This window comes from Amphiura filiformis, chromosome 3, assembly GCF_039555335.1.
Source record: "Amphiura filiformis chromosome 3, Afil_fr2py, whole genome shotgun sequence".
Lineage (NCBI taxonomy): Eukaryota > Metazoa > Echinodermata > Ophiuroidea > Amphilepidida > Amphiuridae > Amphiura > Amphiura filiformis.
In genome coordinates, this window is record NC_092630.1 from 44,849,549 (window position 1) to 44,870,351 (window position 20,803).

The 20,803-nt window shown below is 36.7% G+C and overlaps 1 protein-coding gene across 1 annotated transcript; it reads left to right on the top strand.

Moving 5' to 3' along the window:
• The first annotated feature begins 183 nt into the window (after positions 1-183).
• Positions 184-20,022, top strand: LOC140148582 (CDK5 regulatory subunit-associated protein 3-like). Its single transcript, XM_072170589.1, has 13 exons — positions 184-269; positions 6,690-6,756; positions 7,445-7,576; positions 8,063-8,163; positions 8,754-8,891; positions 10,086-10,175; positions 11,241-11,380; positions 12,003-12,159; positions 13,667-13,762; positions 15,341-15,517; positions 16,041-16,246; positions 17,141-17,312; positions 18,398-20,022. Exons 1-13 carry the CDS (start codon positions 264-266, stop codon positions 18,467-18,469), a joined length of 1,554 nt encoding a protein of 517 aa, XP_072026690.1. The 5' UTR covers positions 184-263; the 3' UTR covers positions 18,470-20,022.
• Positions 20,023-20,803: the final 781 nt, after the last annotated feature.

Sequence of the window (20,803 nt, forward strand, 5' to 3'; positions counted from 1 at the left end):
ATTTAGACAAAGGGTTCAATAATTGCGTCTATTTTAACAAAAATGTTTACAGAGACTATTTTACTATACTTTAAGTTTTCTTTATTCAAAAAAAATTTAAATATAAAAATGTTAAAGAACAAAAAGGAAAATCAAAATGTACTTAATAATAGAAACGGTACCACGTTCATGCTGAAAGTTCAGAGGTCATTCACATGTCACGTAAACAACAAGATTTGCTCCATTGAACAGTGTGTTTGGTGTTGTTGAACATATGGGACAAAATGCAGGTAAGCTTTTTTCTAATTTTGCTGAGATATTCCCACATCGTTTTATTAACTTTTAAATGATTTTCGTTTAGTGGATGTATCCTGTTTTTAAAAGCGTCGTGCCAGGAGATATTTAAATCGCAGTGCATCATCCTTTTAACATTGCAGTTTTTGGTGTTAATTTCGTGAACTTTGTGAACTAGTGAAATAAATTGTGTTGCAGTGTTTTGAACTTTTTTGGTGTGCATCATAAGCGGGAGTAGGAGCATCACAACGCTCAATCTTTTTCATCGCAACCTTTTTCAACAATGGTAATCCCCATCAATCAGGAAAACCAGCTAGCAAGGGAGTGTAATGTGTGTGGCAGACAGGAAGTCATAACCGTAGATGGATTACATGTGGTGAGTGCAGCCAAGATTACCATGCCAGCTGCTGTGGTGTATCAACAGGTGATTTCAACCAAATCAGAAATGGAAAACAGTGGTCTTGTCCAGAGTGTACATCTCCCTGTACCATGTGTGTTGACAACGTAAAATTTGGAGAGGAGGGCCTGGAGTGTGATGCATGCGGGCATGGACACACTGTGCCTGTGCTGGAATGGATAATGATACTTATGATACCCTCACAAATAAATCTTTCAACTGGTTGTGTCCGCACTGTGAGATAACTTGCTTCACCAACTCGTATTTTTCTTCAACTGAAGGAGAGACTACTGACAATGATGACGACACTGAAGACAATGACAAGGACAACAAGAGTGGGGACAACGACAGAGACAAAACTGACAGGACCAAAAATAAAAGGAAGCCCGCAAGCAAGAAGAACTTGCGGAGAGAGATGTTGTTTACTACTCTGAACATAAATTTCCAGAGCATCATGAACAAGCGTATGGAATGGGAGGCTATGATTCATGAACTAAAACCGGACTTCATCCATGGGACAGAGACATGGCTAGACTCTTCAATAGAAAATGCTGAATTTCTGCCAGATGGATACGCTTTGCACAGGAGAGATAGATCTAGTGGGACGGATAGACATGGTGGTGTCTTTTTTGCATACAGGAAGGACCTACCAGTCAACCGTAGACAAGAGCTGGAAACAAACAGTGAGATGCTTTGGTGTCAACTTGATACCCAGGGGAGAAGACCTATATTGTTTGGAACATTGTATAAGCCCAAGCATGATGATATAGAAACGGTCGAAGACCTAGCGGTGATGTTAGAAAACATCAACAACCACTCCAAACTCAAGGACGTAGTCATCCAGGGTGACTTAAATCAACCAAACATAGACTGGATAAACAAGACGGTGATTGTAAACCATCCGGCATCCAAAACAACTGCAGAGAGGCTGCTTCAGACTGTACAAGAGCATGGATTAGAACAGGTGGTTGACAAACCAACCAGACTCAACAGCATACTTGATTTGGTTCTCACCAACAACTCTTCCTTCATCAAGAATGTGGAAGTCATACCAGGCTTAAGTGATCATGAGGCTGTGCTATCGGTGCTAAATGGATTTGCTCAAGTAAAGAAGAAACCTCCCCACAAGATCTACCTGAAGCGCAAGGCTGATGTGGAGAAGATAAAGCAAGACATGAAGATCTTTGGTGACTCCTTCAGAAAAGAAGCCAACCTCACTGTCCAAGAAAAATGGGACATGTTTGATAGTAAGATCAAACAAGTGATGGAGGAGAACGTTCCAACCAAAATGTCATCCAACAGAAGAAATCTTCCTTGGTTTACTAGAACTCACAGAAGAATGAGCAGGAAGAAGGGTAGAATGTACAGTAAAGCCAAAAGAACTGGCGATCAGAAAGACTGGGAAGAATACAAAGAGTTCTGTAGAACCGTCAAAAGAGAGTTGAACCACGCCAAAAGAGAGTACGTTATGGGTAAGCTAACACTTTCTATGGAGGAAAATCCAAAGGCCTTTTGGTCTTTCATAAAGAAGATCCGCCAGGAAGATACAGGAGTTGCTGATCTGAAAGTCAACAATAAAATAATCAGTGATGATCTTGGGAAGGCTGAAGCCCTTAGTAACCAGTTTGCAGGAGTATTCACCAAAGAAGACACAAGCCGAATACCATCACTAGGAAGAAGTAGCATCCCTGACATTCCAGATCTCCGGATTGGTGAAGAAGGCGTGCTGAAGCAGATTAACAACCTGAAACCAAACAAGGCCCCTGGTCCAGATGGTATACCACCGTGGATTCTCAAAATGTGTGCTGAAGAGATAACCCCTGTTCTCACAGACATCTTTCAACAGTCGGTTGAGGAAGGAACTCTACCCAATCAATGGAGAGAGGCAAATATTTGTGCCATTTTCAAGAAAGGGGCTAGAGACAACCCTGGTAACTACAGAGGCGTATCTCTCACAAGTGTAGTGAGTAAAATTCTGGAGCACATAATACACTCACATGTTATGAAACACCTGGAGAAACACAATATTTTGGTGGACAACCAACATGGTTTCAGAGCCAAGCACTCCACTGTCACTCAACTAGTGTTAACCACTCATGACCTTACTAAAAGTATGGAGAATGATGAGACAGTTCATATGGCCATCTTAGACTTTGCCAAAGCATTTGACAAAGTCCCCATGAGAGACTCCTTGGCAAACTTGATCACCATGGTATCAGAGGATCCCTGCTGAAATGGATTAGACACTTCTTGACTGAAAGATCTCAGAAGGTGGTATGCAACGGCATGGTATCGGCCCCAAGGGAGGTGCTTTCTAGTGTACCTCAGGGTACAGTACTAGGCCCCCTATTGTTCCTGTTATTCATAAATGACCTGCCAAACAACATCAGGAGTACTGCTAGATTATTTGCAGATGACTGCGTCATATATACATCTGGGAAGACCAGTAGAGAGATGGACATACTGCAGAAAGATTTACACCAGTTGGAAAAGTGGCAAGAGGAATGGGAGATGTCATTCAACCCAGCCAAGTGTTCAGTCATGAAGCTATCAACTAAGAAAGAAGCGCCCGACAGAAGTTACAACTTCTGTGGACAACCGCTGCAAGAGGTAGACTCTCATCCATACCTTGGTGTCGAAATTGATAGCAAGATGAGCTGGAAGGCTCAATACCAGAAGTTGACATCCAAAGCCAACAAAGTTCTTGGTTTCCTCAAGCGTAACTTGTGGTTTTGCCCGAGAGAAATGAAAGAGACAGCTTATAAAACGCTGGTACGTCCAATCCTGGAATACGCTGGTTGCTCTTGGGACCCGTACAAGAAGAAGGACATCGTAGCCATCGAGGCAGTGCAGAGAAAGGCAGCAAGATTCTGTATGAATGACTACAAGCAACTCAGCAGTGTCACAGAAATGACCAGAGTGCTGGGATGGGAAGCGTTACAAGACAGAAGAAAAGACGCCAGACTCCAGCTCATGTATAGGATCATGAATGGGGAAGTTGGAATTAGAGCGGAAGACTATGTTCAACAGGGTGGAACAGCAGGATTGAAAACAAGAGGAAACAGCAGGAAACTCAAAGGAGCTGATCAGGAAGGATGTGCACAAATTCAGCTACTTCCACAGAACGACGACCGACTGGAATGACCTCGACGAGACGACAGTGACAGCGACGAAAGGGAAATGTTCAAAATAAACTTCATTAATTAGCTCTTTTCATGACGCGACGCCATTAAATGCGCATAGACCTTTGACCGCGAAGTTGGTGAAGTACAGCATGTCTGGCAATGCCGACTCAACCAGAACCAGAACCAGAACCAGAACCACAGCAATTAGTGCTGACACAAATTAGAACCTGAAGTATTATGTAGGTGCCAAAATCAACACATTTTTCATAATTCTAAAATTATTTTTGAAGCTTTTAAATGACTTTTATTTTTGAAGCTTTAAAAACAATGACAATGTGAAGTTTAATGTATTGTTATTGTTAGTTACTGAAATTTATTTTGATGATTTATTTGTATCTTCAGAGCAAAGTCAACTATTAACTTTTAATAAGATATTAAGGGATCTTGAATGAGCGTTCGACAGTATTTTTTGTGGGACATGAGAGCACATCAGATATATCTAATTGCATTCTGAATACGACGTCGAAGAATGTCTTTCTGAAATTCTGATATCAAATAATTTTCTTTTTTTGAAATTCACGATATAATACAAATTTTATGACAAATTAATAAAATTTGATATTTTTCACATTTTTGATATATAACAGTCCTCGAAGTAAATGATATATTCTTAACTGGGAGGAAAAGCCGACGATCAATTGAACATTTTGACCTTTCATATTGAAGATATGGATTTTTTCCCAAAAGACCTAATTTTTTTTGGTGTTTTTGTAACAAAAATCCATATTTTCAATACGAAAGGTCAAAATTTTCAATTGATCGTCGGCTTTTGATCCCACCTACATACACTTTAAGTATAAATCATCAGATTTATAAATTTTACTTCGAGTACTGTTAAATATCAAAAATATCAATTTTTAATCATTTGCCATAAAATGTGTATTGCGAATTTCAAAAAATCAAAATTATTTTATATCAGAAGGACATTCTTCGTATTCAGAATGCAATTCGATATGTCTGATGTGCTCTAATGTCCCACAATAAATACTGTCCAAACGTTCATACCCCATCCCTTAACCATGCTGACAATTTGCCAAAGTTAAAGATAGTCATCAAGGTAAATTTGAGCAAACTTTAACTTCAACTGAAAAGTGTATTAATTTGTTGATACAATGCGGACACAATGTGAAAAACAATGGGGGTCTATATTTCGTGCAACCCATGCTACAAAAACAATGTCATGAATAAGTAGGGCTTTCAAAATCTATGACCCTGTTTTTCTCCTCCAAATGTCAGTAAAAACAGTCTGCTATTGTTGATTTTGATCTAAGCTGCTCTGTGTGTGTGTGTTCGCCTGTATTCACCTGATGATCGGGTCAAAGTTGATTGATAATAATATGTGCCCAGCACAATGTTAGCTTGCTCAACTGTTTTTAAGGGGGTACTACACCCCTGGCCAATTTTGTGCCTATTTTTGCATTTTTCTCAAAAATTATAGCACATTGGTGACAAGTAAGATAGTATAGGGGCAAGGACTACAACTACTATACTGAAAATTCAGCAACTCAAAGCAAGTAGTTATTGATTTATTGATCAAACATTGGTTTTCCCTCATTTTTTTTTTTTTTTCCACAACTGTTGTCTGTGCTGAAATAAAATTTCCAGTGCAGTAGTTGTAGTCCTTGCCCCTATAATATACACATATCTTACTTGTCCCCAATGCGCTATAATTTTTGAGAAAAATGCAAAAATAGGCTTAAAATTGGCCAGGGGTGTAGTACCCCTTAAAGAACAACCCAAAATGTCCTAAAGTCCTAAAACGAAAGTCCTTTCATTAGAAGCCTCTGACGTAAGTGTCAAATATCGAAAATTCCAACCCATTTTCCAGAGGTGTAAGTCTTCCGAAATTCCCGAATTCGGAAATGTGGCCAAAATAAAAAAATTCGAAATGTAAAAAAAAAAAAAAAAAAAATTTTTTTAAAATTATTATTATTATTTTTTTTTGAGGGGGTGATACCCTGCAGCCTATTCCCCGGACAAGCCCCGTGCACTTCCGGAAATTTGGCGAGGTGCTCGCCTTTGGCTCGCATGTTTTTCAGGGAGTGGATCGTTACTTCGCTTACACCTCTGATTTTCATAGGATACAGGGCTGTCGCTATGGGGGATGGGTTGGGGGGTGCGACAATGCTAGGATATTGATCACGTTTATGGGCGAAAGAACTTATTTTAGGAGTGATTGCATTACAAGACTGCCCTACCCCAACCCTAAACCCTAACCCTAAACTCCGTAAACGAGGACTGGACTCAAGTCTAGCAAGTTGCACCCTATTCGGTAATTGTACCTATTTTTATTTTTAAGATATATGTTTCTTCATACCTTTTTCGGCACATAAAAATATTAGGACTTGCTGGATTTTCAAATAAAAAAGAATCAAAGTGCCGAACAGCAGCTATAAAAAATGAACTTGCAAGTTGCAGGTTGTGAGTACTGCCCTCTATATTGATTTGAAATCATTTTGATTCAACCACTGTAGAATGTTAATATCGTACTTCAGACAATTTTAAAATTTTGAAATTATATATATAAATCATTAAAAAAAAAGATCAACTTTGACTAATGTTTTAACTGCATTTTTTACAAACGTAATCAGACTTTTTGACCCCCTCCTTCCCTAACGAAAGGACTTTTGTTTATAGGACTTCATCAAACTTTTGGGTTGTTCTCTTAAATCAGAACCAAAAGGCTATCATTGCCCTGTAAATGGGAATGCCCAACTAAATTCCTTGAATAAAAACTAGGTTTGCCATTGTGTTTATTAATTATGAACACATTTCTTTTTCATTTGTATAGCGGGTCATATATATACATTGTCTCTGTGTGTTTTTATCATTAGACAGGTGAATTAAGCCAAGAGCAGATAGTAAATCTACCAATTGATATATCTTCAAATAAGTTGCTTGGTAAGTTACATGTAATTTGCTAGAAAAAAAGAAATCTTTTGGCAACAAGTTAATGTTACAGTGTGACAGGACAGTTTTCAGTATTGCTTTTGTCATTAATTTATATCTGTTCACTCTGGGCAAAGAAGATCAGATTTGATTTTTACACATTAATTGTTCACCTGCTCACTTTTATTGACTAAAATTGCCGACTGGCACACAACCCACATATCTTATGGTCCAGAGCTATTCTGCTTGCTTCTGCTAAATTAATGTTGTAATATCTCATAATGCAGTACCGGTACATTAAATCCATTAACTGACACATCATTTTCTTTTCATCCAGAAGAGGAACGAGCACAGATATAGACAAGTTTCAAATTTTCAAACCTGTTTTACCATATTATTGCATCTAGATCATTGTGAACACTCCATACAGATTAACTGCAGGGAGATTACTATAATAAACAATCCATTATGCATTAAATGTGAACTGCTGAGCATGAATACTGAGAACAGCTTTACACAGTAAAAAAAAAAAAGTAAATTTGAATAATGCTGACTGCTATTCACCAGTATGCACTAATCACAGTGATATACATAAATATTTGCATTATATGAAATGTGATATATTGTGTCCTATCTGAATAATATCTGTTTGCTAATTAATAGAATATGACTATTAATGATTCATATTCTGTTTCTATAGATTGGCTTATTGACAGACGTCATGTAAATTTGAAATGGCAGGCTGCTGCCCTTATTGTAAGGGAGAAGATCAATGCAGCCATCCAAGACATGCCAGAGGTAGAGGAAATCAAGCAACTTCTTGCTGGACAATGTAAGTATGCCAAATTATGGACATGTCACCTTCTCAGAGAATAAGTGATAAAGTTTAATGATCTGATCTATTATGATATATGTGTGATTCTGGAAAGGTTTTTTTTTTGAAGAGGAAAATATGGAAACCCAATTAGATTTGGAAATCCAATTAAATTTGGAAACCCAATCAATGGTTGAAAGTAGTAATGCTAAAGGCTAAACAGTTTCCTGTGTTTTTGTGGCGACAAACGCTGGTTTTTTCAGTTCTATGCAGCAATGAGTGTTACTTCACTACAAGTTTTCGCTCAAATGATAGGCTTTGTTCAGGGCTTTTGTACTTTTTCTGAATATTTTGTTGCAGTGGGAAAATGATGCAACAAATGTTTGTCACAATGGCAAAATGCATAAGATATCAGCCTTGAAACCTTAATTTTATGACCAGCTTTAAACAACTTCACTGTAAATTGTTTAATTAAGTTTCATTTTTCTCTTTCCTCTTTCATAGACATCAACTATTTCCATTGCTGCCGAATTATTGAATTGCTCAAAGTCTCTGAAGCTGACAGCAAGAACATCTTTGGGTATTATTCTTCACAAAGAATGAAGGTAAGTAGTGCTTGAGTCAAACTTATCAAGGACAATTCTACGGGCACAACATTTTAAAAATCAACACATAATGTTTAATAGTTCAATTAAAGAATTCTGCATATATCTTATAGGTTATAAATCAGCAGTGATTGAAATAAAGCATCAATCTTCACAGGGTTTTGACCTGAGGGGCGGAGGGCTCACCTTGTTTCCAATACTGAAGATAGATAATAGGCAAGTGTGAGCTGACCATCTACCGTTTATTCACTATTAAGTATTTGAATGTAAAGTAGTTTATGTCACTGGTGCTATGTTAATACAGTAACACTAACAAGTTATGAAATTTCCCATTCTGTAACAAATATGTTTCAACCAAATTTAATTAGTTTAAATGGGGATTTAAAGGGGAAGTGCTGAACTTGAAATCTGCATGGATTCTGTGGAGTCCACACAGAGCTGATTAGTTATATGGCTTGATTTAAATAGACATGGACCATGGTACATTTATAAGCAGAACTACAAAACATGTTTTGTTGAATTTTTTGATGTATTGTGTTAAACCTACAAAGCTCAAGCATATTTTACGAAGTTTTTGTTTTGTTGGACAGGATTGGAAGGAGGTATTATGGTTGTATGAAAAAGACAGTGTGTACCTTGCTGAAGCTGCACAGATGCTGATTAGGAATGTGAGCTATGAGATACCATCTGTAAAGAAACATATTGCAAAATGTCAGCAGATGAAGTCAGTGAGTATATACCAGTAGGATTTGCAACTGAGTTTTTGCACCACTAGATTTCATAAATTAAAAAAATCTTAATCATTAGATACCTTACAAGGATAAAATGGGTTGTACAATACTTCTTTGAAAGAATCCAGATTGATTCGCACACTGTGCGAAGTAATTTAAGCCCTGATATACAATAGGATACACATTTTTGATTCTAATTAATTGCTTTTGCTTCAAATTACTTTTGTATATTTTCAAAAGCCGTTGTCCAGATCTCGGTTTCGCTCCTCGTCTGATCTTACCCGCCTTTTGGTTCCTCGCTCTTCTAGAAAGGCTGAGGATGCTTCATTTGCCATAGATGCTCCCATATTATTGAATGAGCTCACTATGTACTGAGGTCAGAGAGGTGGAGAAGCTGTCTGGGTTCAAGAGCATCCTCGTTTTGTATTTTTTGTATATTTTCTTGATTTTGTATATGTTTTATTGTAAGGTGCTTTGTGCTTTGTAGAGCGCCATTGAAATGTTTTCATAATATTGGTGCTGACTGAAGTGTTTATCAGCATCTTGGGAGTTCAGTAATCAACATCTCAGTAGTGCAAGTGTTCTGTTGCCTGAGTATTACTGAATGAAATGGCACTCAACTGATCTACAATGTTAATGCTGCTTTAGACAAATGCTAATAAATAAGTTTAGTTATCTTATTAGTTTATATTAAAGTTAAGAATTCTCCGCGTTCAGGAAATTCCGCTTAAAATCATGAATTGGAGGTAAAGCGGAAAACGATTTCTGAGAAAAAATAAAAAATAAGCAAAATGACCTAGAAAAAAAAAAAAAATACAATTGAAAAGAAATAAATAAATACTAAATGAAATGGGTTTTCAAAATTCATCAAAATAAAGTAAAATCCGTCATAGATTTACCGTACAACGCCTGTCCTACCTCCCATTGCAGCCATGATACCCAATCACCCATCCCAACTTTGCAACATCGCAATGATTCTTGTGAAATTTTATTATGTCAGAAATGTCCTAAATTTACAAAGCGGAGAAAAGCGGAATTTAGCATTTGTAAAGCAGAAAATTCTTGGCTTTAGTTTATATGTATACCTAATACCTACATAGGAATGTGTAATATTTAACAGATACTTGTTTTATTGATCATTATATTGTATAAATTGCATTAATAATGTTGTCAATTATTTGTTGATTATAGGAATGTGAAAAGAAGGAGAAAGATTATGTAAACAATGCAGCATCAGCCAGAGATGACTACCATACATCCTGCAAGAAACTTGGCATAAAGGTACTCACACCCAAGTTTACATAATAGACCAGTATACAAATGATGATGTTATGCCTGTAATCTTGTCCATCAACTGATGCATGTTGCTTCTCATGTATTGCCTGAGTTCAGTGCACACAAGAGTCAAATCTTTCCATGCCTAGTGTACTTGGTTATAGTGCCAATGTTTGTTTGGATTTTATTGGGTTTTTTGCTTCATACCTTCATACGTATGCATCTTAATATCACAATGATCACCTTTAGTCTGGATGGATCGGATCAAATATCACTTTTGGGAAACTGATGATGAATTGTGTATGACCTATAGAGGCCGTCAGCCATTCGCCATCTTGTGGGTACAAATGATCTGTGTGTTCATGCGTCGGTCACTACGCGCAGGGCGCAGCTTGCCACGCAGCTGTTATCACGCATCAACGCAGCGATTTTGCTGTTCACGCATGGAGATCAAACGACCATCACAGCGTGTACCCACAAGATGGCGGCATATGACGTCACGCCGACGGCCTCTATACTCAATGTGTTTGAAACAATCAACAATTGTTATACAATCAACAAAACAAGAATATGTGTTGGAGTGTGGAGTGTATGTATATATGGGCATGTGTAAGGGTATGTATATGGGCATGTGTAAGACATGTGAAATGGGGATACATTTATGTTCCATCTCGATAAACTGGGGAATACACTGCAAACAGGGATATCCCCGGTTTTCTTACTATGCCAATGGTGCTATATAACCCCCAAGAGGGTGCTAAAAGCATTAGTTAGACATAGGGAAGATGAGATCCCCTATTGCATAATACAGAATCAGATGATTTATACACATTTAATTCCACCCCATCTTACTGGGAATATACACACATGATATTTTCCAGCAAAGTGGGGATACATATATTGACACATGCATAGCAACATCACGATTGGATAATCTCAGTTGGATAGCTACACACATATATCCCTGATTCACACATCTTTTAAGTAGGGGTGTCTGTATGTTGGTGTTTGTGTTACTTCCAAAGTTACAATACATTTTGATCTTACTAATACATTTTGTTCTTTTGACAGGGGGAGAAAGTCAAGGCAGAATTACTAGACATGGTCCGGGAGCTTCCAACAAATGTCTTTGAACCTGTAGTGCATAAGGTCACAGGTTTAAAAGATATCCTCATATACTACCATGAATTTGTCAAATTTGTCAGTGGCAAGTAAGTAATAAGTTTCAGTTTCATGTTCTCTTCTTAAGCAAACTCTGTTGCATTTGCAACATTTTATTCTATACTTTAAAGATTGAAAGTTTGCATTATATTTTGCTGTAGTATATGTTATGTTCAGTATTCGACACATAGCAGCACATAATAGTTGACATTTGATCAGACCCTGTATTGCAGTAATGATATGAAAATTAAAAGGTACATATTTATATTATTACAATATAATGTTGTTATTCATGTCTACTGATAAAAATGAAAACATTTGAATAAGCCTTTGGAGCCAAAAGTAAGAAACATTTAAGTACCATGTTCACATGAGCTCTTTCCTACAGGATTACAACATATTATAAATATCATATATTTGGTGCCATGTCATCAATGGGTACCTCATGTTAGATTTTAAAATTGCATTTGTAGACAAATATATTGCTCATTTACGGCTTTAGGTTTTGAGATTGCTCCTCATATGATTAAAGTAGCTCCTGGAAGCATCTCAAGTCCCATTACCCTCAGACTTCATATCTTGAAAGTGCTCCAAAATTTAAATGACAAAAGGCAGCTCTCGCACATACGACTTTCTTGTATTCCTATGACGATTTGATATTTCATTTTACAGTCCTGATAGTGATGGTGTCAGTACTCCTTTACTGCGATTTGTACAAGAACATGGCAATGCTACAGTATACCAATGGAGGACAGGAAAGGAACCACAGACTGTGGAAGAGGTTCATCTGTCATTCTTAGAGGAAGAAGAAGAGGTTGAGGAGGGTGAGGTAGGTCAACTTTTTAATCCCATGCCAAAATTGGCAAAGAGGCTATAGAAATGCTAGGCATCTGTGTGTGTGGGTGTGTGTTTGTTTTCACCGACAAACATGGACCCACCTATGACATTTCACTCATAAATGCGGACACACAGCAACCGTGGATGTCCACTGTTGTAAGAGAGCAGCAGAGGGTGCTACACATTGTAATAATGCATATGGGGTATTATGTCCCCTATTGTAGGTGAATACCAGGTCCATGGTTTGGCGGTTAGATATCATATCTTCCCACAAAAATCCACGCTTTAAGTAGTGAAATGTCAGTGTGTGGAGGTCTGTGGTTACGTTGTTAACTACATAGGAGGCTCATATGGTCATATTTGTCGGTGACAACGTGTAGGTGTGTGTAGTATCTTTTTTTACAGTGTCATAACACCTTATTCAGTACTTCAACGTCTTCAAAACTGGGCAGCTCGACTTGTTTTTAATGTACCTCGCAAGCACGATTCGCAACCATTGTTGTCTGCTCTTTATTGGATTCCTGTCCAACAGCGTATTATTTACAAACTGCTCCTCTACGTCAACAAGACTCTAAATCACTTTACACCAGATTATCTGAATACTTGTCTCCATATTTATCATCCAACCCGTAATCTCAGATCCGTCAATGATTTCCTTCATTTGGATTACCCCAATTCTCACCTTAGAGCAGGCGGCAGTACATTTACTTTATGTGCTTCACGGGAATGGAATAAACTTCCCATCACAATAAGAGAATCCTCTTCCATCGCGAGTTTTAAAAAGTCAATTAAGACGATCTTTTCCATGATGTGTTTTACTTTGTTGATCTTTATTTTTTATGACCTGTATTATGTAAATTTAAGGTTAATATTATTCATTTAAGGGTTTTTGCTTTGTGTACCTTAAGATGTTTTTATTTTTACTTTGCAAGCGCTACGAGCTTGTCATAAGGAACAGTGCACCAAAAGTTTTCTGTTATGTTATGTTACTATCCTTCTGTCCCAACTTGAGCTTTTTGATCAAAGCAGAATGCCACATAATTCTCTTATCCAGATTTGTCACTTAGCCAACCATTGCTTTAAGTAAGTTTCATTATCAATGGATAACCGATTAATCCTATTCCCAGATAAGCGTACTATATATGCATGCAACAAATGTTCATGTGATCTGCCAATTTTTTTTCACACCTTTTCATTCACACCTTGGGGTGCATGGTGATTCACTCGGTCGGACATCCGGGAACATTGTCCCCTTCGTCCCCTTTGCACAAGCGCGCGCATAGCAACCAGCTCAAGAAAGGGGAACTGCACATGCGCACACTGGTTTTACAAGGCTATTTCCCCTTTGCAGACGTCAGCCCGACCAAGAGAATATTGGAATAAATAACAAACATGACCATCCCTTATAAATATACTAAGAACAGTTGATGAGGGTTTGTCTCCCTTTTGATATTGAATACCAGTACTGAGAACATCTTAATGCTGAAATTAAATTGCAGATTGACTGGGGAGATATTGATGCTGTGACAGATGAAGGAATTGATTTTGGTATCAATGTGGAGGAGGGAGGATCAAGCATCAACTTTGATATAGAGGTAAACTTGGCTGGCACAATTTATTTCCTTTTCACTAAATCTCACCACATTCTCAAGTCAAGTCATTGTAACATTTTTTATGGCAATGTCCACTAGGTAAAAACCCCACAAAATGGCATAATGTGAGTGACAAACCTGTTTGGAGTCTAAAGGTAGGACAGAATAGTGACGCTATTGAGACACCCTTGCCAGGTGCATATTGGATACTGAATAAGTCTATTTTTATAACAAGCTAAATTAAGAAAGGAAGAAGAAAATAAAATGGGAATGGATAGTAAAGAAGACAAGATATAGACATACTTTAAACTACGAGGGGGTATCAAAAAGTTTTTGAAATCGCTCAGAAGTGAAAGAGCGATATCAATGAAATTTTGTCAGTGCAATCACTGGTCCTTATGTACATTATGGTCCAAAAATGGTCTCATAAGTATGTTTACTTTTTTTACAGGTGGCGCTAGATGCCAATAACCTGCTGCCCCAGTTACTGCGCATAAACTGCAAGATTGAGAAAATTGAGGCAAGCAGGGTTATTAAGATCCTGGTTTTGAAGGGTTGCAGTGCCTAGAAAATTGATGATGTAATGAAAGTTATCTGTGATGATTGTGATATGTCACTGTTGCTTTTTGGAAAAGGAATTTTTATTTCATCACAGATTTTCTGGGAACTGTAACCCTTAAAATGGAACGTTATCATGCTACATGCCTCAATTTTCTCCATTTTGCTGGTTATGCGGTTACATAGGCAGGTACTGACATCTAGCGCCTGTAAAAAAAGTAAACATACTTAGGGCTCATATTGAAATACCCTACCACGTTTTCACACAGAAAGAAGGCAGGATTCCCTTCGCTAAGCGCGCCTCAGGAAAGCTCGGTCATAAAATGGATGGATTATATGCATTAGTGATACACCCTGCCCAGGATTTTAACAAAAGAAGGCTAGCACAGGAAAGCTGCAGGATGGCGCACACCTTCCTGTGTAAGGGAATTTCTATATGAGCTCTTATGAGACCATTTTTGCACCATAGTGTACACAAGGACCAGTGATTGCACTGACAAAATTTCATTGATAAAGCTCTTTCATTTCTGGGCGATTTCAAAAACTTTTTGATACCCCCTCGTATGTACATCTATATATTGGCTTATTATAAATTACTGAATATAAATTACTGAATAAATAAGTAAATGAATAAATTACTTACAGGTGTGTGACTTTACTTGTCAAAATGGCATATTTTGATATCAGTTGAAAACTCATATTTTTCTCATATCATAGTCCCAGTAAAAGTTTTGGCCTCAAATATGTTTCGTTCTGGTAATATGAACAAAAAACATGGTAGTTTGGTGGTACACCACCGTGGAAGTTGTGTACTGTTCTATGGGTTAATATAACACATGTTTGCTTCTAGAATCCAAATCACTGGAGCAATTTAACTCAAAACTTGGAATAAGAATGTTTGGGTTATGGGCTTCAATGTAAGGTAGAAAACACCTTGTGTTACAATTGTGCCATTAACCTTTAACAAACTTATTTTAATCATTGTAATTTCCATATTCCACTTTTTAATGTTGCTTCCAAAAGGTTGCAGATGAGAGTGGTGGTGGGGGCATAGACTGGGGAGATGGTGGGGCTGCTTCCATGGAAACAGGCACAGAACAACTCACATCCAAGGATGATGGAATAGCAAGAGGCAATGATTCCTTTGCAGTATTAGATCATCAACCGACAAGGAGTGTATTTATAAATGAGCTGCTTGAGGTATGTGAAGGGGACAGTTGCTTATTCCTTAAACTGAATTTATACTACATCACTGAGTGATAGCGATTGGTTTTTAGCCAATGTGGTAGAGGGCTTTTTGTTGCATTGGTTAAAAACGTGTTTCCTTGTTATTAGTTAATTAACAATTGCTCGTCCTTCAGTGATGGAGTATAAATTCAGCTTCAGAAAAAAGTTTGTAGATAGTTGGTAGCATCTCATCATTCCTCTCTTTCCATCAGCTTGAAGGTTTTCTAACTCAGAGACTAAATGCGATGAAAGATGAAGCAGATATCTTGTATGTCAATCAGTTCCAATCCTATATCACAAACTCTTTCATTGTATCTTGTTTGCTTACATCTCATCATTCCTCTTTCCATCAGCTTGAAGGTTTTCTAACTCAGAGACTAAATGCGATGAAAGATGAAGCAGATATCTTGTCTGTCAATCAGTTCCAATCCTATATCACAAACTCTTTCATTGTATCTTGTTTGGTTACATATTATCATTCCTCTCTTTTCATCAGCTTGAAGGTTTTCTGACCCAGAGACTAAATGAGATGAAAGATGAAGCAGATATCTTGTCAGTCAATCAATTCCAATCTGCACCAGCTATGCTACAAATGAAGACTTCAAAAGAGGTGGCAGCCATGTTGGATCTTGTCAAAGATATCTTGGCGATAATAATGGATTCTAGAACCCAGCATCTGTTTCTGATTAAAAATTCACCAAAGTAAGTAGATGGTCATTGTTATTGGATTGAATGAGAAAGGTTTAGAAATCACTATTATCATTTTGTGTTGGAATGAAATAAAAGTGTAGATGTAATAATTATAATCTTGCCTCTCCCGCTTGTGGCTAATTAGCTGAGTGTATCAATCAAGAGATATGTTGGTCCTGACAAATTGAAACTGAAGATTTGAATTTGGGATATGTGGTGAATATTTTATGCCCTTACACTGTAAAGAAAAAGCTATACCATTTCATGCATTTTAACTCATCAATAAAAAAAGAAATTATGCGATCGATTCACAAAGCAAGGGTGGTAACAAGTGGTAGCAATATGGAAAAAGGGCGTAATGAGTATAGTGATGCACTGTATGGTCAGTGTTGTATAACAGGATGGTTTATTGTGGTTTGTCAGTATAAGAAACTACTATCATATATAATAATACACTACTCAAAATAAGTAAAGAATCAGAATCTGATAATCCTTTCTTTTCTGTTCTCATGGTGCTACTATGGATGTGCTACAGAATAATGTTGTATAAAGTATTTTTCGGTGTCATGGTAATAATAATAATAATAATAAACAAAGATTTAATATAGCGCCCTATGCAGAAAAGCCTCAGGGCGCTTTACAGATAAAACAATGCAAAACCTTAAAACTACCAAAAATAACTTAAACTTACACATGATACAACATGATAATATATACAAAATACAATAATATTACTATAACATGAGAATAGGCAAATTGGTAGTACAAATGTTCTGTTACCTGACCATCACTGAATGAAATGACAAGCACCTGATTTACAATGTTAATGATGATTTTGAAAAATACTAACAAATAGTCTGATCCAATGGTTAATCTTTAGCTCATCTATGTTATGACTTCCAACAGGTATGTTGACAGATTAACAGAGACGCTAAAAGAAAAATTGACACTAGCAGAGAAGATGGTTGCTTCACAACAAGCAGTCAGGGAGAAAGGGGAAAATTCTTTAGAGGATGCCAGGGCACTCCAGCCTAAATTGAACACACTAATTGATAAGACTAGGGAGCTACAGAGGCATGTGAGTAGAAAATTACTTGGTATTGGATCAAAATTTGCAACTTTTTAAATCACACCAAATTGTGTTTAATCAATAATTTCTCAACCATTTAAATTCATGTGGTATCCGCTAACAAAATTCACCATATGCTCGTATGAATCTCATCGCTTTTGATTGTCTGTGCATAAAGTTATGACCACTCAAACTAGTCGGAACTTTCTTTTTTTGATGTGCTTATATGTATCATGATACTAATTATCAAACCTGGGATCAGTGGCGTAGCCAGGATTTTGGAACCGAGGGGGCACAACTTGTAAATGTACCGACGGAAATATTTTTTACCGACGGAAGTTGTGATTTGTTGACCCAAATTTGTTTTGCATGGTTTGAAAAAGTGAAGAGCAGGATAAAAAAAAAAAAAGGATACCAGGCGGTACTAACATAAAAACACATAATTTTTATGTGTAATTGACAATTTTTCATCATTTTCTTTACAATTCTCCCATTTTTCCTGTCACCCTGGGTGAAAAATAGTCTATTGTTAACCTAAATTTTTTTCAACAACGCCTTCTGTCTACCGATGGCCTTACATGAACCGGCGGCCATGACGAGCAGGGGGGGGGGGCCTGGCCTCCCCCCACTGGCTACGCCACTGCCTGGGATAGCCAAGAAAGTGATGTTTTATTAGCCTACCACTTTTTTTCAACCAAGATGTTTCAAAAATGCTGATATTTCCATGCTATCTTGTGTAGTAAGCTTACGAAGTTCCCCACATGGTCGATAATAAGCGTCAATAATTGGCTAAAATCTGGATTGAAACCCAGAAGTGAACCAGAAGTCAGTGTTTCTAGTTCATATTTCATCATTTTAGCGTTTTTATCGTTCTAAAATTGACCTTGAATAAACGCCCCCCTTGGGAAAATGTAACGCCTCGGGGCATTTATTTGACTAAATACGGTATATTTTGTTATGTTCTAGACAATGCTCATATATGAAAAGATACAAAGCAGTAGAGTAAGTTAAAACAGGTTGATGATGTAAATGTCATATGATTACCATTTTGTAAACTTATTTTACTTTTTTGTTTTCTACTTTCTTTCTTACAGATTGAAGAGGATATATCAAAGCGATACAAGAATAGACCAGTCAATTTAATGGGTGCTATCAATACAATATAAATAATAATTTCTGAATATATTATATTTGCATGAAGAAAGAGTACAATATTTATGTATAATTTCTAGAAAATGAGGACCAAATTCACATACATTTGTAACCCATCATATCGAAAGGAAGGTCAGCATTCATTATTACGTGTTATGAGCCGTTGAAGTTGGGCAAGGTCAAAAATCTCATACAAGGTTGATTTTCTGATTTCTGCATAAAGGTTACCTTTGAAGCTTATTAAAATTGATCGACTGCATAAGGTCCCATTGCAAAAAACGTCCAAAAAACATGTTAAAATTGAAGTATTAAATCTTGTCTCCAGTCTAGTTTTCTTCCAAAATTATCTTTAAATCCTTGCAAAGTCTTCAAAATGGATTGTATTTCCTGTAAAATTTTGAAATGTAATGATGTATCATGCATGGTATATTTGGTGTCGAGGTAAAGGTCAAATTCTCTATATTCCATATATGGAGTTATTTATTAATGAATATTCATATATCGCCAGAAAATTATGAATGAATCTAGTAAACAAAGTGGTTGTGTTGCTTGGAAAATGATCATGTAATGCAAATCAATGTATTAGCTTTATACATAACTGTCCCAAAACAGGTTTTTGTGGACTCTCATCACTCCACCTCTAAATTGTTGCGTAGTGTCGCAATCGAACATCCGGTTTCTAAAACATTTTAAAGAGAAAACTCTCAATTTTAAGATGGTACTAAAATCTGAATTGTGATTTTGGGGTCCGTATTGTTCCTTTCAATGTGGTGGGTCACACTTGGGGGAGTCAACTCATGAAGTGGGTTGCGAAGCCCAAACTGCATTAGAATATTAAAAGGGCACAGTCAGGTTCGGATCCAGGTTTTTGAAAGGGGATTAAGTGATCTGCTCCAAAAAATCTGGCTTGCTATATTCGACCAAATTGATGAGCCCATATTTTTATCAAGTTTGTGAAAAAGCAAAAGGAAAGCAAAAATTGCACCTATACTCACTCATCCCTGTCCTGTGCAATGCATAAAAGCCTCCTTCTTCATATACAGAAGTACATTTATTTTTATTTTGTTTATTTTTTAATTCATTGAGAGGGCCATGGATTTGCCACTGGGCACAGTCAAGGGTTAACACTCCATTTCACTAAACTCTCGAAATCGTTCATAACTTACGAGGGACACACACTTTGGTTAATGGAAAATGCATAGCTTAGGCTATAAAAATCATGCTGGTCCAGTGGTCCTTATAGATAAAAAGGAAGAAAAAACAGGAAGAAGTTGTCAGAAGCAAGTCATTTGCACACTTCTAGATGTATTGGGAAAGCATAAATGTAAATTTTATTTATGGCTGTCAATTTTACGTAAAAAGAGTATGTTTTTTGTATGGCTTCCTTCATTATTTTATTTCATTTACAACTCAGAACAATATTGACAAATTTAAAAAGAAAGCCTGGGATCATGTATTGTAAGGGGTGTGTTGAGAATGCACAACCTTGTGGACACCTCATTCAATTGTGTTTTTTGTTTGTTTTTTTCTTCAGTTTTGTTTCCTCTTGTATATCTGATTGAATGAAATAAAAGATAAACTAAATTGAAAAGTGCTTAGTTGACCATTTATTCATGAAATTTTGGTTGATGCTATACTAACACTCTACAAGCAGAAACCATGCAAGGGATATATATTGCAGTGAGAAGTTATTGCTAAATTATGTGACCTTTCATCTGCTTTATACATTTGCATGATAAGTACATCATCATCTGTTTTCCTTTCCTGTTTTACCAATAACTTCCAATGCCATATAAAAACCTTCCTACAAGTAGGATACAGCATTGACTTGCCAATAGAGTGTGCCCTTCTGAAAACTCACGTAGTAGTAAAATGATGATTTAAAAGTATAAATAAAAAATAAAAAATTAGGTAAATAAACAGTCAAGGGTTCCTTTCTCCAACACAACTTCTGATTTCAGTTAAAGGCTAATGCTAATCCAGTCAAAGATTATTGAAAATGAGATTGGACCAATTGAATTCCTTTGAATTCTTTCTTATTAGTAATAACCATTTTAAAGTTTATATGAGTAGGTCGCTAAGAATGAGACGTGATGTCGAATTTCCTGTAAATATTATCATGATTATATAGGTAATGCATTCGGGTAACATACGCCTACCGTTATTTCCTGGATCATGTAGAATGAATAGTATTCAAAATAAATGTAGTTTTATAGAGTACATCAAGGAAAATAATAGGGAAAATAACGGGAAATTCTGTAAATTTACAGCCATTTTCCTTGTTTCCTGGAAGCTTATTAGTTCGAACAACTAATCAGGCTTGCAGCAAAATAGCCACAACAGCAAAC

Excerpts from the sequence above, each read along its gene's own strand:
- LOC140148582 (XM_072170589.1), top strand. Across the intron at positions 8,892-10,085 it reads AATGTCAGCAGATGAAGTCA|GAATGTGAAAAGAAGGAGAA; the intron begins GTGAGTATATAC and ends TGTTGATTATAG. Across the intron at positions 12,160-13,666 it reads AAGAGGTTGAGGAGGGTGAG|ATTGACTGGGGAGATATTGA; the intron begins GTAGGTCAACTT and ends ATTAAATTGCAG.